Source organism: Python bivittatus, unplaced genomic scaffold (assembly GCF_059951505.1).
Source record: "Python bivittatus isolate LINGU-HERP-01145 unplaced genomic scaffold, Pbiv_v1 ctg000270_np1212, whole genome shotgun sequence".
In the NCBI taxonomy this organism is placed as follows: Eukaryota; Metazoa; Chordata; class Lepidosauria; order Squamata; family Pythonidae; genus Python; species Python bivittatus.
The window spans coordinates 2,300,372-2,317,131 of NW_028277050.1; the positions used below are offsets into that span (position 1 = coordinate 2,300,372).

Sequence of the window (16,760 nt, forward strand, 5' to 3'; positions counted from 1 at the left end):
TACGTAACTAAGATAGTGATGGATTGATTTTCTACAAAACCTTAAGGGAAGGTAGGTGGTTGTCTAGGCTGGGATAGCTGGCAGAGGAAAATCTCTGTCACCGTGTCCTAACATGATTTAATCTGCAACAGGTTGGAATAAGAGAATTGAGTACATCCCTGGAACAGGAAGCCTTGCTCTTTTTCCCAGCATCCATCTGGAGACATGTGATGAGCCCCTCTGGAACATCCAAGCTACTGTAGAGTTGCAGACAAATCATGTGGCCAAAGGTTGTGATCGGGACAATTACTCTGAGAAGTCACTGCGTAAACTCTGTGGTATGTATTCTCTTCATATCCAGTTATGTTTGGAGGAGAAATACCGGGGGGGTGGGAATGGATAGAAGTGTATTCTAAAAGAAGCTTTGCCTAAATTATGTCAGCCTCCTCAAGGGTAGGCAAGAATCCAGGCATCCACAGTGTTTCACCCAGGAAGTCTGGGGATGGAGTTTCTAAAGTTTGGATAGTCAGAAGGACAGATTTGGGGCATTGTTAAAAGTGATGGATATAAGATTTGAGGCATGGTTCACAACATATTGGGAGGTTCCCCTGTGCAAATCCAACTGAAAGTAACGGGAGATGCACATGTGCTATGTGGATTATTTTCTGCCACTGCTGTAATTTCACAGGGGATGCTTCAGAATGGGAGTCACCTCATATTGATTAGTACAAGGAGGTAGGAAGCTATGTAGATTTTCTACCTTAAGCACCAAAAGCTCATATCATCCTTATCCCAAAGGACGGGCACCATTAGATGGATCTTCTCTATTCTGATTCTCCTCTCTTGCCCCTACAGGTGCTGCCCGAGGTGAGGTAGACCTGCTGCCAGTCCCAGGTCCCATGGCCAACTGGACAGCACGCCTTTCAGTCCATTACAGCCAGGACAGCAGTCTCATATATTGGTTCAATGGCAGCCAAGCAACCCAGGTGCCCATGGGCAGTGGAACTGGAGCTCTCGAAGGACTAAGTGACCATTTTACCTTATCCCTGTGGATGAAACATGGGGTGATGCCAAACAAGGGCAAGAAGGAGGAGGAAACTGTCATCTGCAGCACCATGCGAAGTGGTAAGACTCTTATTGACCTAAACAAGCATCAGAATAGATTGCATGGTAGGTCAGATAGTTCAGGGGGCATGGGCTATAAACTTGTTGGACATTGTGTAATCCCGTTGAAGTGAGGACTTTAAGGCTAGCACTGCCTCATGTTTCCACAGTATACTAACTTTTCCATTTACCCAGTTAAGGATGTTGGGGGAACAGGGCCATAGAAAGTAATCAGCCTTTCTGGCTCATTGATGGATCCAACATAGGAAAATATTTTGAAATAACGAATCCCGGCCATACTGTGAGACTATTTATTTACATGTACCTAAATTTATATCTATACTGATATAAAGGTTGTTACTAGATATAATAGGTAAAAAAGTACAAGTTCATCCTATGGATATTTTACATCCTTTGCATCAAATTACATGATTTGCACAAAAACATCAATTAGCCAATGATAGAAATTATGTCAGTGACAGACATTTGGGTTTAACAGTCAGTCAGATTTAACAGACACCCTCCCCCGTCACAAATGGTCTGTTAAATTGAATGTTACAGTAGCCTTCCTTATTTTTAGTTCAAGCTGTTTAAAGCCTTTTACTGAAGTGGCGGTTTCATTGGAGGGAACTACTAGATAACCCCCCTTTTCCCAAAGTGCTGATCTCCCTTAAAAACTCACCTCTGCTCTGCAATAAAACCAGTTGTGGCTGTTGGCATGGTTCCCAGAATTTTGGCACACATGATGATGTTGGCAGTGTGCTGCACAATACCTTCTTTTTGCTGCTGTTGCATCCAGTAGGAACCCAGGAGTTGTGAGTTCCTCCCCAACCCTTCCAAGCTGCTGATTCTCTCCTTACTACAGAGAGGTTAAGTGAGGCTTTGGAATGACCTCAATTGACATAAGTGAATGCATTTTAATGCCTTATTGCTAGGAGCATGGGGATAATGCATTCATTCCCAATGCTGTAATGCCTCCTTAGAGTGTTAAAATAGTCTCCACTAACAATGAACACTAATTACACTTTGTGTATGAGTAAATGAAGCATGTGTGTCGGTATGTGGGTAAAAGCATCTTGGGACTGCAGGCCCACAGGGCAGGGTCTTTGCTCCCTTTGAGGCTTGGTCCCACTTATCTCTGTCTCATGTGTCCAAAATCAGTTTTGTCTTCAGATCAAAATGGGTTTCCCCACCTCACGTTCCTTGGTTATCGTGTCTAACTTCGCAACATATGGATAGGAAACCATGTCCCTTAATGAAAGCGGAGAGGATCAGGAAATTAAATTCGATCTTCAGGAGGAATTTCTATAGGGTTTCAGTACAAAGGCATAATTGTGAAATGCGCACAGCAGAATAAGATTAAAAGATCCCCTTGTTAACTTCTTGTGGACATTCAGACCTCTTCCCTGATAACTAACCACGGGCTTTTTTTTTTAATACAAAAGCTTCTAGGCTTACTTGCTTTTTTACATGTTGCTATGCCAGATATGAGTGAGGTCAATAGAAAAAAAAACAATAGACAGACTAGCAAAAAGTTATTTGGGGCAGTGACTTTAGAGCAGCCCAGGTGTCTAAATTGATTCAAGGAAAGGTTGCCAGACCTAGTGGATGCTGGAGGTGGAGTTGAGGTCGGAATCCTCTACCTCAATCTCATCCTCCCTCTACCTTAAGGGAAGGGAATATTCCCTAATATTGTGAAAATGAATGAGCCAGTTCCAAGGAGATCAGATTTCAACATTACTCAGGTCAAAAAGGAATGTCAATAATACTCATCTGCTCATATGCCAATCACCAGCAGAACTTTCAGCTTCCCCTTGTCCTGTTACATGTTGCTGAAGATTATTCTTTGCTGAACGTTGTAGTTAAGTATCTTGTCCTGCTTCTGGAACAGGCGGGCTGGACTGCTGGATGGATCCATTGGAATTACTGAGCTAATACTAGCATTTGGGTCTTTCTGCTTGAAAGCCAACATTCTCCACCACTTTGGCTTATCGTGGCATGCAAATATGATCAGTCTATATAATATTGACCAGTAGGAGTCAATATATGACCAGTTTCATCCTGTTTGGGACTGTACAGAGAGAAATATAGATGTTGCATAGGTCATCCCCTCAAGTATGAGGTATTACATGTCTTCCACTACCCTTCATAGTTTTACATAATGCATGAAGTTTTATGACAGTCCCAAACAGCCCCAAACAGAATTAAACTGGCCATGTATGGCTCCTGGTGATGAATATAAGTAAAAACACCACATAGGATATACTGTACATTTTATAAAAATAGAGAAATTCCCCTCCCCTCTTGAGGGCATGACAAATGCAACGTCTATATCTTTCTGGTTTGAGAGCTTAAGAAGAAAGAAAGTAGACTGTATACTATACCATTCTAAATATAACCTCTGTATACAGTATGTCTTCCTGCAACACCACTGAGCACCAGGGCTTGGATCGCTTCTAAAGCTAATGCACTATATATCTAGTAAAGGATTTGAATCCCATGGAAAGATCTGTGGCTATGGGTGTCTGGTGAGTCCCAAATCCTGTATGATGAAAGTGGTCATGCACTGCCTCCTGGTGGTCAATATAAGTAAAACCACACATGATATACAGTACCCTGTGACAATAGAGAAGTTTCCCTGTTCCCATTAAGAGCGAGGCGCGGAAATCACGTAAAGCCTTGTACATGAGGGTGTGACATATACAACCTCTGGTCTGAGAGCTTAAGGAAAAGGAAGGTGGACTGTATATGCCATTCTAAAAATGACCAATCTATGTTATACTGGGCTCAAGTAGCAGAAACCATTGCCTGTCCCTGGTAAATAAGGAGAATTAGAATCAGTGACAGTGCAAGTAATCTCAGTAAATTAGGACAAGCAGATCACAATTTTTCTGATTCATCTGATGTCCCTTTCTCTCCACCTGCAGAAGATGGGTACTCCCATTATTCCTTAACCGTGCATGGCTGCCGCATAGCTTTCCTATATTGGCCATTGCTGGAGAGTGCAAGACCTGTCAAGTTCCTCTGGAAACTGGAGCAGGTGAGAAGACAGCTGCTTGCTCTGTTGGGTTCCCCCACTTCCTCCATGGCTATCTCTTGCTGGCTTGCGCCGGGCTCACAGGAGTCTGTCCTTTTTTTCTGGCCACAGGTCTGTGATGATGAATGGCATCATTACGCTCTGAATCTGGAGTTCCCCACCGTTACCCTTTATGTAGATGGTGTCTCCTATGACCCTGCTCTGATCCATGACAATGGTCTCATCCACCCACCACGACGTGAATCTTCCCTCATGATTGGAGCTTGTTGGGCTGGTGAGTATGCTCCATAACTTGCAGAACTAAAAAGCAGCCAGAAGGAATGAGAGATGCGAATTAAAAAAACACCTCCGGGAAGGAAGTAACTAAATAGAAACTATTGCAAAAAAGAAAGTGCAGTGCTGACTCCATTACCAAACCTAAATATGTTTGCCCAGTTAAGAGCATAGACTACACTATGAATAGTTTCACTAAGGATTTAGCACATCCAATAGTTTTCAATGAAGATGTGTCCATTGTTTTTTTTTTAGTACAAAAACAATAGAGATATTCCCAGAGGCGGAGCTGGATAAAGGGGTAATGGTAGTTAGGTTTCCAGTTTTGTTTTGTTTTTTTAACCAAGGAAAGCTTAATTCCAGCAGATAATTTAATGAAATGCTTTCAGTAGGAATACCAGTATTATTCAAACCCAACCCAATAAGCTATTGTAATCTGGCTGACCACAGTTTAGGTTAATTCTAGGCAGAATGTTTGTTTTAGTCAATTTAGTGACATACCTAGGTCTAGTTTGGCTGCCAAGGAATGGAAACAATCAGTGTTGTGTTTGCTTAGCAGAAGGGAACTTCAGGTTTCCAGAAACCTAGCTTGGAAGTAGAAAGCTCTGGAAAGGTTTCATGGCCTCTCCCCACTAACCCCTCAAATTTCCAGCACCATCTAGTGCCTCTGATGAATTTTAGTTGTTTAGAAGTGACAAGTCTCACTTCTCAGGTCTCAGGACCTCAAATGGTGGTCTCATTGCTCAGCTAGCTCCTGATTCAGTGATATGCTAAGTCCTCCTTGGTCACAGCTAACCCTCATAGGATGACTCTCATTCAGTGTTTTGATTTTTTTTTTCCTTGTGCAGAGGAAAGAAACAAGGAAAAAATAAAAGGGAATGAGAACTCCACTGATATGGGTCAAGGTACATGACATTCCTTGTGTCACCAAGCATGGCTCTCATCTTACTTCATGCATGAGATTTCCCTTCCCCACAACCTTTTCCTTCCCTTTATGTCTGGGAAGAAAGTCTTGGCACCATGATAACCTAGCAGTGTAGCTGCTTCTGGGTAGGATGGTGGCTTGTGGCAGGGACTGAAGCTGAGACAGAACACAGTTAATATTTTCACTGAAGCGAATCTGTGAGTTGGGGTTAACTCCATGAATTGGTTTTAAGAGGTGAGATACCTCTGGGGAATTGATTCTTCTCTGAAAGCACCAAGAGAAAACAGGCTCTGTGCACAATGCCACCCTCCAACTTCCATGCTGCAGTTGCTCTGCTTCTCAGCTGGCTGCATATCCAAGACTCTTTTCCCCCCTCGCCGTCGCTCTTCCCATGCTTCCTCCTTTTCTCTTCTCTTCTCCCCTGTCTCTTCACCTGTCTCTCACACCATCCCTCCTCCTGTATCCCCCTTAGGAGACTCTCTGCCGATTCATCACTACTTCCATGGTTATCTGGCTGGCTTCACTATTCGCCCTGGCAGCCTTGAGAGCCGGGAGGTGATAGAGTGTCTCTATGCCTGTCGTGAAGGGCTGGACTACAGCGACTTTGACAGCCTTGGCAAAGGGATGAAGGTATACCTTCCCCTGCCTTCTGGTGGCATGATCTTCCTTCCTGCCCTGTTAGCACCTTGGCTTGGCTTCCCGGATCGTGCCTGCTCCTGCCCACTGGAGAGTCTCCTTGTGTCTCTTGGCGGCAACCCTCAATACTTCCAGAGAAGCTGCCTCACAGCCGCCTTCCTTTTCTCCCCACAGGTTCATGTCAACCCCTCTCAGTCCCTTCTTATCTTGGAGGGGGATGATGTCGAAACTTTCAACCGTGCAATTCAGCACGTGGCCTATATGAATTCCCTCCGCTTTGCTACTCCTGGAGTCCGACCTCTCAAACTTACCACCGCTGTCAAGTAAGCAAGACCGCTGCAGCTGTGCAATAGCCTCCCTACAGCTATAGCTCTTGTTTGTATTTTGGAGCAGATGCTGTTGTCATCCAGATAGTTAATTTACTTATTGGCTCAGAGCTTGCAATGTGCATGTGCCTTACAGAGGCAACTGGAACTTTTCAGGGTGAGGAAAGGCTGGGGGTGGGGGAGAAGATGGAAGCAAAGGGAAAACGAATCCTTCAGTAATGATTTCTTTATGGAGGGTAAAAAAAATAGGTACTAGCAGGAGGAATCATGTAAGATTCAAAGACTTTCACATATGATCATTTGTTCTTCATAGACGAACATCTGTGAAGAATGTGAGCACTGTATTCTCCGTTTTAGATATATATTAGTGATTTGCCAGAATAATGAAATTCTGGAAATTGGTTTGTTTTCAGCCCAAAGCCTCTGGAAGGCTGGGTGGAGGATCAGATGGTGGGACTTACCCCTTTCCCTCCGTCTTATTTTCCTGAGGGCTGGTAAGTTTTGAACTGGGAAAATAAGGGGGAAAAAAGATGGGGGTATTTCCCTAGCCTAAATCCTAATCCCGAAACTGTTGCTCTGAACAGCTACTTGGAGGTAAAAGATAACAGCCAAGGCTCTAAAGTTAGCCATTGGGTCATGGTACAAAGGAGAATCAATCAAGGACTGTTCGTCTGTTTTCTTATTTGCATCTTACTCACTACATTGTATTCACTCCTGATTATTTTATTTACATTTATTTATTATTAGATTTTTATCCTATCTTTGTTTTTGGTCAGCTCAAGGGTGTATATGCCTAATGCTCCTGTCTCCCATTTCCCCCACAACAACAACCCAGTAAGATGGGTTGGGCTAAGAGTGAATGACTGGCCCAAAGTTGACCTTGACTTTCATGCCTAAGGGAGAACTAGTCTCCTGGTTTCTAGCCTAGCACCTTAGCCCCTACACCAGACTGGCTCTCTTGATTAGGAATGCAAAAAAGATTTCAGATGACAACCAAGAATGAAAGCGTTGAATTTACGCTGAACTAGCAGAAGAGAAGATAGGCCAATAAAAGTTTCACTTTGTTTTATGTGCCTCGTTATCTTCTCCTCCTCCTCAATATTCTTGACCGATAGCTCTAGCTCTTATACAAATCATCTAAACCAAAAAGCAGAACTCTTTTCTCTGCTGAAGAGGAATATGCGTTATGGCAATGGTATCACAAACACAACTGTGTGGTTCTTTTTCTCTGCTAGTTAGAGTATGCAGCAGTTACTGGGAATTGCCCTGGGACTGAGCAGGACATTCTGGCCTCAGTCCTTGGCAAAGGAGCCAACGTGCTGTTGCTAAAGCGTCGGGCAAAAATACCATCTCAGAAAGATTAGCCCAGACCAAAGCAGACATAAATGCCTGCTTATGTATCATCATGTCATTTTTCCAAAAGTCCTGATCCATTTTGATTATAAGCAAAACATGATTATTTACAAAACATTTTTAAAAAGCAGGAGAAAAGCATGCAAATATATCATTAAGTAAGTAACAGGCTCCAGTAGGCCAAACTGTGAGATCTACCTTTGTTTTTAGGCTGCTGTCTCTCTCTCTCTTTTTTATTTTAACATGAATTTATTTTTGATTTAATTTTTGTCACTTTAACATACTGCCAGCTGCCAAGGAGAATGCCAAGGCTGGATATAGACTTTTTAAAAAAATAAACAGCCATACACACAATTTGGATCACAGTCATCCTTGGCACAGAATGAGGCAAGGAGGATCTCAGAGATTCTTTCTTTTCCTCTTAGGTGCTTTAGTGAAGAATCCTGTGTCTCCATACCAGATGTGGAAGGCTATGTGGTTGTGCTTCAGCCAGATGCTCCACAGATCTCACTGCGTGGCAGTTCTCACTTTGCCCGGCCTGCTTCTGACTTCGAAAGTGCTGAGGGAGTTCTCCTTTTTCCCGACCTCCAGATTTCTTGCTCCATTTCACACCAGGTGGAGGCCAAGAAAGATGAGAGCTGGCATGGCACAGGTAAGTTGAGTCTTCTGGACATGGCAGAGCAAGGAATAACCAGGCACTAGGAAGAGAAAACAATTTTGCTGAAGACACCAAACTCTTTTCGGCTTTGGAGGATCACAGGATGGTAGTAGGGGCGCAGTGATGCCATTAAATGAGCCGGAAGAAACATTTTTGCTTGGGGTGATGTTTTACTTAAAATAACTGTGTTAAGCCTACTTGAAGATTAACATATCTATTTGAGGGCTAATTTAGTTAAAAAGAGCATAATACTGCACAGCTGAAAATCAACTGGGTGTCCAAATTTTAAAGGTATAGTCACAGGGTTCTCAGGACCACAAAATATAGCTGGGGGATGATGAAGTACTTGGGTTGCTCATGACCAATTTAGTGTAATGGTGGTTTGCCTGATAAATCATAGTTAACCAAACAGTGGTTTAGTGAAATATATAAATTAAGCTTATGCTTTCCTTCCCACTCAGAGGAGAAAGAAGAATGGAAGCAGAAAATAGCAGAAGGCTATGAAGCACAATAAACTTACTGTTAAGTTTAACAATAGCACAAGGAAAGTGAGGAGAGAGCCGCAAGGCAAGATCATGCAAAATGTGAAATTAATATGTGCTTAAATTAAGAAAAAGAGAGGGAGGGAGGGAGGGAGGGTGGGGGAGGAGCAAAGAGAACCCAGCAGTAGGAAGTCTTTTGAGTGATTCAGCCAGGTTACAAAGAAACACTTTTTAGTGTAAAATTGTTAAACTGATACACTGACACATTAATAGTTGTGCTAGGCTTCCCAAAAGCATGGAAGAATGCTTACTGTTCATATAGTGCATTTTACGACTGTTATGACAGTGATCTTTACAGAGCGTGACGATGATGATGTCCAGATTGCAGTTGACTTGTATAAAGAGGACATTAAAGCTTTGAAACAGTGGCTTGCATAAAACCAGCCATTGTTTGCCTGCAGTGGTTTAGCTACATCTATTTTGATTATCTTAGTTACTTCAGAGGTGGCGGGTTTTGCTTGTTCCGCTTGTAAAACTACAGAAATGCCGCTAATTATTATCTCGACATTAAAAAATTAATTAATAATGTTCTCATCAAAGCCATTGTTTTGATTCTTAAAACATTTTATCCTGCCCTTTGGTTAATAAAATATGATTTGCCTGTGAGCCAGTTTGGTGTAGTGGTGAAGGCACCGGGCTAGAAGCCAGGAGATGGTGAGTTCCAGTCCCACCTGAGGCATGAAAGCCAGCTGGGTGACTTTGGGCCAGTCCCTCTCTCAGCCCCACCTACCTCCCAGGGTTGCTGCTATGGGGAAAATCGGAGGAGGAAGGAGTATTTTGTATGTTTGCCCCCTTGAGTTACTTATAAAAGTAATAAGGGCAGGATAAAAATTCTAAAAAAAAAAAAATGCCCACCTCCCTGGCTTTTTATAAAGCTAAAATAATGCTCTGATTTTTTTACCTTGATATGACAATTACATATTGTTCCTACCTTTCCTCATAATTTTTCTTCCCTGCAGTGGCTGATACACGAATGTCAGATGAGATTGTTCACAACCTGGATGGTTGTGAGATCTCCCTGATTGGAGAAGAACTGGATCCTGAGCGAGAATATCTGTTCTTGGATGGAGCCTCCCTCCAGCAGCGAGGCCTGGAGCTCATCAACACTTCAGCCTACCTCACTGTTACAGGTATGCATCTTCTGAATAGTTTGTTCTTTTCTGGCATCATTCACCTTCTTTGTGTCCAAATCCAGAAATGCTCAAAGTCCCCAGCACTAAAAGTCTTCTTCTACCAGCTAGCAGCTATGGCATATACATGGTCAAACTAGCAATAATAGTAGCATATCCTTGTTTTAAAGCTGTATCCGTCCCAATCATCTAGATCAGTGTTTCTCAGTCTCAGCAACTTTAAGATGGGTGGACTTCAACTCTCAGAAGTCCTTAGCCAGCATGCTGGCTGGGGAATTCTGGGAGCTGAAGTCCACCCATCTTAAAGTTGCTGAGGTTGAGGAACCCTGCTGTACACTATGTACAATTCACGGTACTGAGAATATCAGCTAGGTGGTACAGTCCTGCCTTCACAGTTGGAGTGCTCTGATGCCAGAGGCTCTGATATTCTCAAAGCTCTACTAACAAAGGACCACCAGGATAGAAACGAGGGGGAAGTTTTCGTATCTTCTCCTTGAGGCGTTTCGATCTCTTCCTAAGTGCCTTATGCTTTGCAAACCATACTGGATGTTCTATGGAGCAATCAGTGGAAGAGTTGCCCCGATATTGTTAATGCTGCCTCTCTTTCTCTGCCTTTGTGTTTCTCCAGGTTGCCAATTACAGTTGCTTTGCTTGTTGGCTTATCCACAAGGCTGATTTTTGAGCTGGTACCCATGCCTGCAGAGCTTTTTCTCTCCTTACCTTATCTCTCTTCCAGCTTCATCTCCTCTTAAACCCAGGAGCCTTCTTTCAGTTTCCTGACTGGAAGTTTTTCCAGTTGCTTCCATAAGACTAAAATGCTTTTTTTTTTTTCCATACAGCACCTAAAAGTCACAATTAGCTCAAAACAGTAATAAAAATCAGTCTTGGGGAGAAATGGAGTACTGAGGGAAAATAGCATTAGAAGGATGAGTTTAGGTGGCATCATTTGCAGCTTGTGAGAAAGCTAAAGTGATGGGTTAAAAGAATAATTGTAGATTGGCTTCATGGATCATTTCCTGCTGCAGGATTGTAGATGGTAGTTTGTGAGATAAGCACACTAGATTTCTCTGCCCTGGGAAATGTGAGCAGAGGAGCAGAATGGAAAAGCGGTGGCAAGGTAGAGGTTAAGTAGCCCTTTTCCTGTATTCTCCATCACTCCTTTTATAGTATTTCATGGTGATACACCAGCCATTTTCTCTATCTTTATTTGTAAGTTAAGTTTAGTTAGACTTACTTTCTCTCTCTCTCTCTCTCTCTCTCTCTCTCTCATTCATTCATTCATTCATTCTCCCTCTCCCAAGATTCCAGGCAGTTTACAAATATAATATACAGTAAAATATAATAATATCTCATGAAACACAGAACAGAAAAACAGCCAAGTCTGAACGTGGCCCACTTGCCATCCTTTTTCCTTGATGTTTTTTTCCCCACATGTAGGTGTGGAGAGCATAGCTGTATATGAAGAGATCCTTCACCAGGTCTCCTACTGTATCCGCCATGGTGCAGCCCTTTATGAAAGGAAGTTCCGTCTTTCTTGCACTGAGATGAACGGGCGTTACTCTAGCAATGAGTTCACTGTTGAGGTAAGTCTCACAAGACAGTATGTGATACTCAAAGCTCTTGTGAATAACTGAAGTAAGTAGAACCAGTTGGATATACAGGTAGTCTTCGCTTAACAACCATTTGTTTAGTGACCATTCAAAGTTCTGACAGTGCTAAAAAAGCTACTTACTACCGGTCCTCGCACTTATGACCATCACAGTGCCCTCACGGTCACGTGATCACGATCTGGGCACTTGGCAACCAGCTTGCGCTTACCGTAGTTGCAGCATCCTGGGGTCATGTGATCACAATTTGTGACTTTCCCAGCTGGCTTATAGCAAGCAAAATCAATGGGGAACAGCATGATTCACTTAATGACCATGCGATTCACTTAACGACCAAAGTGATTTGCTTAGCAACTACTGCAAAAATGTCGTAAAATTGAGTGTGATCACATGATGCCTCGTTTAATGATGAATTTTCTGGTCCCTATTGAGGTTGTTAAGTGAGGACTACCTGTAAAACAATTTGAACTTAGTTAATTTCTCTCTACAGGTGAATGTCCTTCATAATATGAATCAAGGTGCTCACCCCAACCACATTATGAGTGGCCAGCAATTCACACATCGAGGCCACCATCTGCCTCCAGAGCTTTCTGGGCACAGCCTGGCTAATGTCCACCGTAATTCCAGTACGTATTGGTTGATGTACTAAATACAGACTATGAAATGGTAATAAGAGAAGACAGGTTAGCACATATAATTTTAGGGCCCAAACAGATGAGACCTAGCAGACCTCAAATGGATTCCTCCACATACTTTTTTCGGAACAATTGTAGCAAAGGAGAGGGAAGAGACTAGGAGGTCTGTAAGTCGAGGAAGAATCCTTCAAGAGAGTGTCTTACCTTCATCATGAGGAATAAATTAAGCCCAATGTAAAGGCAAAATGAAGCCAATTTGCCCAGATTTCAGGAAGAGCAGTAACTGCATTTAGAATATATTTGAGCAAAACTGCATCACTGTAACTAATCTTTGGGTCTGATGACTGGAGAAAAGAGACTTCTTGCCATCACTGAGGTCTTACCATAAAATGTAGGTTGATTTAGTGGCACCAGTCACCTAAATGATTATCTAGATCATCTATGGCTTTCTGTTTGTTTTTGAAATTCTTACTCAGCAGTTTAATAACCCTTCGTAACCTTGAAGTTGAACTGTCATGAGAAGTACAGAGCCCAACACTGAGGAGAGGGAACCATGTTTATTGCAATGATGGGTGCCTTACAGGAACAAGGGACCCTGAGCAATGAGAAAGCAAAGGTTTTACAGAAGCTGAGGACTACAAGGTGGGAAATCCTAGGGATCTGATTCGCTGGCCAGTTTGGGGAAGCTAGGCAGGTCCCTGTCCCTGTGGTTATTTCTATTGTTAGGCAAAACTGCCTGTTCAAGAGTAGCAGCAGAGGGGGAGATGGAATGTGGAGGTCATCAGGCTGGCGGAGCTTGTTACTTGGTTGGAATTCCCTTATCAGAGCCGTCCTTGGGCTGTGCTGTGTGCTGGTGAGGAGGGGCGGGGGGCTTTGTCTGGGGGCAGGGAGGGTCAGTTTGGGTCTGATAGGATTAGGCAAAGGGAGGAGCTGGGTTTGACCCTGGTGATGTCCGAAAGGCAGGGAGGTAAAAGGGTCCAGTCTATAGTATAATTTGTGCCTCTAGGTCAGTTTTTGACTCCTGGCCACTGCCTGGACTAGCCCCTGCAGTTTTCTTGGCAAGGTTATTTGGAAGTGATTTGCCCTTGCCCGCTTCCTAGGGCTGAGAGGGAGTGACTGGCCCAGGGTCACCCAGCTGGCTTTGTCCCTAAGATGGGACTAGAACTCACGGTCTCCCAGTTTCTAGCCTGGTGCCTGAACCACTCCACCAAACTGGCTGTTTGATTTGCTACGTTTATTTTCTCCACCACAGAACTACTGTAGCACTTCCTATCCTGTGTCTCTTTGAAGACAGGATTGCTTGACATTTATAAACTTGGATGAAGAGAAATGCAGCCATGTGGAAGAGTGAAGGCAATCCAGAAATGCCCTCCCAGCATTCAGTCCAAACACAATTCTTTCCAGGGACAGACTCAGAAATACAATTCTGCCAGTTCGTAGTACCCAGCAGTGAAGGGCAGTTGTGACCTGCAGCTGTGGTAATGGTGAAACTTCCCCAACCCCACAACAGTGAAAGGGCAAAATTCAGTGAATAAGCACATGCAAATTCATGCAAATTCAATCTCCTATAGCTGAGCCCCTGGAGATCTGCCACTAGTCAATGCAGATGATAACTGAGATGGCCCAATGGTTGGATTTAATATATTGGTTGTTACTAATGTGACAAACTGGGGCCTCCCACAGCCCCAAATTTGGCAGAACTTTGACACTACAGGTTATTACTTAGCCTTCTGGGAGCACTTTTGCACAGGGACTGGTTTGACTTGGGGATGAAGAATAAAATACAAACTTTCTGTATCGAAGAGTGGGAGAGGCCGAGAGAAGCAAAAAGACTTGCCTTTCCTTTGCAGCACTGGGATGTGTTAGCACTCAGCTCTGATCTTTGAAGATTGGAGTTAGAAGGATCCCCCAACAGTTGGAAGATCAGGGTCCCTATCAATACAGGTAGTCCTCATTTAGTGACCACAATTAGGACTGGGAACTCAGTCCTTAAGCAAAGTGGTTGCTAAGTGAAACCACAATTGTGCTTATGATCTATTTTACTTTGCTTTACAGGCCTGCAAAGGTTGGAAATGGGAGGACTGGTCACAAAATTACTTTTTCATCACCATCATAACTGTGAACAGTTGCTAAATGAGGACTACCTGTAACTGTTTGCCAGTTTTCTTTGGCTGGGTCTTCTCAGTGTGCTGTTTGGCTTCCTGAAGCCATAATTCTTCTGGATGGAACTGGGGATTCAGACCTGTTCAAAGAATGGCCATTGGTATTCTGCACCTTTGGACCCAGCTGATTAGGTCAAACTGTCTGGTTCTTCCAGGTTGTGAAATCCAAACTCAACAGGGTTTCAGTACTCGTCCTTTCAAAGTCTAGGAAGATTATATATTGGAGGGGTTGAGTTCAATCCTCTATGGTCCAGCAGTTTCCTTGGGGCTGTAACCTAGTGGAGGGCCAACATCACCAACTCAGTGGAGGGCCACAACAGATCTCTGCTTCTGCGTTTTATATGATCAAAAAAAGAAGTGACTACTGAACATTACTTCCCAACTGATTTAGATTCTCTCTTCTCTTTTCTGTAGTGGTTCCTAGTGCTGCTACTATAATCATTGTGGTGTGCGTAGGCTTCCTAGCACTGATGGTAATCCTAGGTGTGCTGCGCATCCATTCCTTGCACAGGCGAGGGAGTGAACATGAGGGCACTGGGGAGTCTGCAGGAAGCCAGGGAAGTGCCAGGGCCAAGGAGAACGAGATGTTCTGGGACGACTCTGCTCTCACCATTATTGTCAACCCCATGGAGGTGAGTAAAGCGAGAGATGGAGGGGCGGGAAGAGGCCATGCTTAACTTTGCTCACTCCCTGTATCCTTTCTCTTCAACAGTCCTACCAGAACTGCCAGGAGAGAGTAGCAGAGGCTGATGAGTCCAAAACCAGGGAAGCAGCTGAAGACGAAGACAGCAGTGATTCTGAATCACCAGACAGCCTAGCCAGCGATGCCATCGATGAGCGGCGCTTCATGGGCAAGCATGATGCCTCTTGTCGCTTCTAGAGGGATATAATGGATGGGGTAAAAGCAGACCATCGGCAAAAGGTCTTGCTTACATTTAATATTTGGGGATATGGCCCATTTCTACACATTTTCTCTATTTACATTTTACCCCACCTTCCTCCTGTTTTCTCCATTGTTTGCACAGTGGACTGGTGAGGACACAAAGTTTTGGTGCATGAGGCAAAAGACCTGATTGGCACCTTCTCCCACTAAATTACCATTGGGGTCAATCTTCAAGGAAGTCCCTTAGCCAAAGCTCATTGAAACAAATGGCAGCTCTGCGAGAGCATTACTGTATATTTTGTCCTATGTCAGCAATTAATTTTGCTCTGGTTCTGCTCTGCCTCTTGAAGTTACTGCTTCCCTTGGCCCAAAGTGTACCCATTTTGATCCTCATTAAAAACAGTTGAACAGCAGGGCTCAGAAGAAGAGCCCTTCTCTCTTCCCAGATTCCTAGTTCCTCTCAACTTGCAAGCTTCTTGCTTGGACTGGTGGGGCAGGGCCCCCTAACTCAATTCCCAGTTTAGGATCGCCACCATACTCGTGAAGGATTAAATGAATTGGCATGCTATGTAATCGAAACATAGAGAAATGAGAGGGGAGCAGGGAGGGACAACACACGGGGTACATCAGAATTCCCAAAATACTATATATATAATATATTGTATATTTTTTCAATGTTGTTGTTTGAGATTGTTTGATGCAAAGAAACAAAAAACCCTGCAGCTTGTGTCGCTTTGTAAAATTGTCAATAATATTCAAGCAAGTGAAGGAAAAATGATATGGAAAAGGGAATGGAACAAATTTTAAAATAAAAAGGATTTTAAAAATGTATGGTCTGGATTTTGGAGCCCCTTTCTTCAGAAACAAGCAGCTTTGTTGTCTTGCTAATGCCCCTATCTGGTGCAGCAAAAAGAAGACAAAGGGATGCAACAACTCAGCAAAATGTTTTGTTCACAGTAGACCTCTTCAGAAGTTTCCTCTGCCTAAATTCTCTGAATTGCAGAACTTATTGGGCAAGCATAAGAGTAGAATGCGCAGAGGAAGGCCCAAAGTCAGACCTTTAGGGAAGCTGGAGCTACATCTGGTGAAGATGATGCCTTCTGTCAAGGAGCTGGTAATCTAAGTCAGGGGTTTTCAAACTTTTTCAGGTTATGGAACCTGTTCATTAAAATAAATATAAATTGTGTGTGTGCATGTATCCTATCTATCTATCTATCTATCTATCTATCCATCCATCCATCCATCCATCCATCCATCCATCCATCCATCCATCCATCCATCCATCCATCCATCCTCTCCCAGAACCCAATCAAGAGGCAAAGCTCCAGGGATGGAAAATTTGTGATGTTCAAGTGAACTTTTTTTTTTTCCTGGCCTTTAGTCTCTCAGGGAACTCCACCAAGTTCTTGCAGAACCCTGGAGTTCCCTGGAGCAGAGTTTGCAAAACCCTGGTCTATGTGTTGCTCCCAAATTGGATAGCACCTATTAGGGAATGAAAGGTTCCTGCGGG

At 43.4% G+C, this 16,760-nt stretch overlaps 1 protein-coding gene across 1 annotated transcript in view; it reads left to right on the top strand.

Moving 5' to 3' along the window:
- Window positions 1-16,076, top strand: part of CLSTN3 (calsyntenin 3) — a 34,895-nt gene extending 18,819 nt beyond the window's left edge. The window contains exons 6-18 of the mRNA XM_007420404.4: window positions 132-317; window positions 835-1,104; window positions 4,011-4,123; window positions 4,232-4,394; window positions 5,242-5,298; window positions 5,791-5,948; window positions 6,129-6,277; window positions 8,059-8,285; window positions 9,793-9,963; window positions 11,401-11,546; window positions 12,061-12,196; window positions 14,782-14,999; window positions 15,080-16,076. Of these exons, the coding sequence (XP_007420466.2) occupies window positions 132-317; window positions 835-1,104; window positions 4,011-4,123; window positions 4,232-4,394; window positions 5,242-5,298; window positions 5,791-5,948; window positions 6,129-6,277; window positions 8,059-8,285; window positions 9,793-9,963; window positions 11,401-11,546; window positions 12,061-12,196; window positions 14,782-14,999; window positions 15,080-15,247 (2,162 nt within the window). The 3' untranslated portion in view covers window positions 15,248-16,076. The remainder of the gene's footprint in view (window positions 1-131; window positions 318-834; window positions 1,105-4,010; window positions 4,124-4,231; window positions 4,395-5,241; window positions 5,299-5,790; window positions 5,949-6,128; window positions 6,278-8,058; window positions 8,286-9,792; window positions 9,964-11,400; window positions 11,547-12,060; window positions 12,197-14,781; window positions 15,000-15,079) is intronic.
- The last annotated feature ends 684 nt before the right edge of the window (window positions 16,077-16,760 follow it).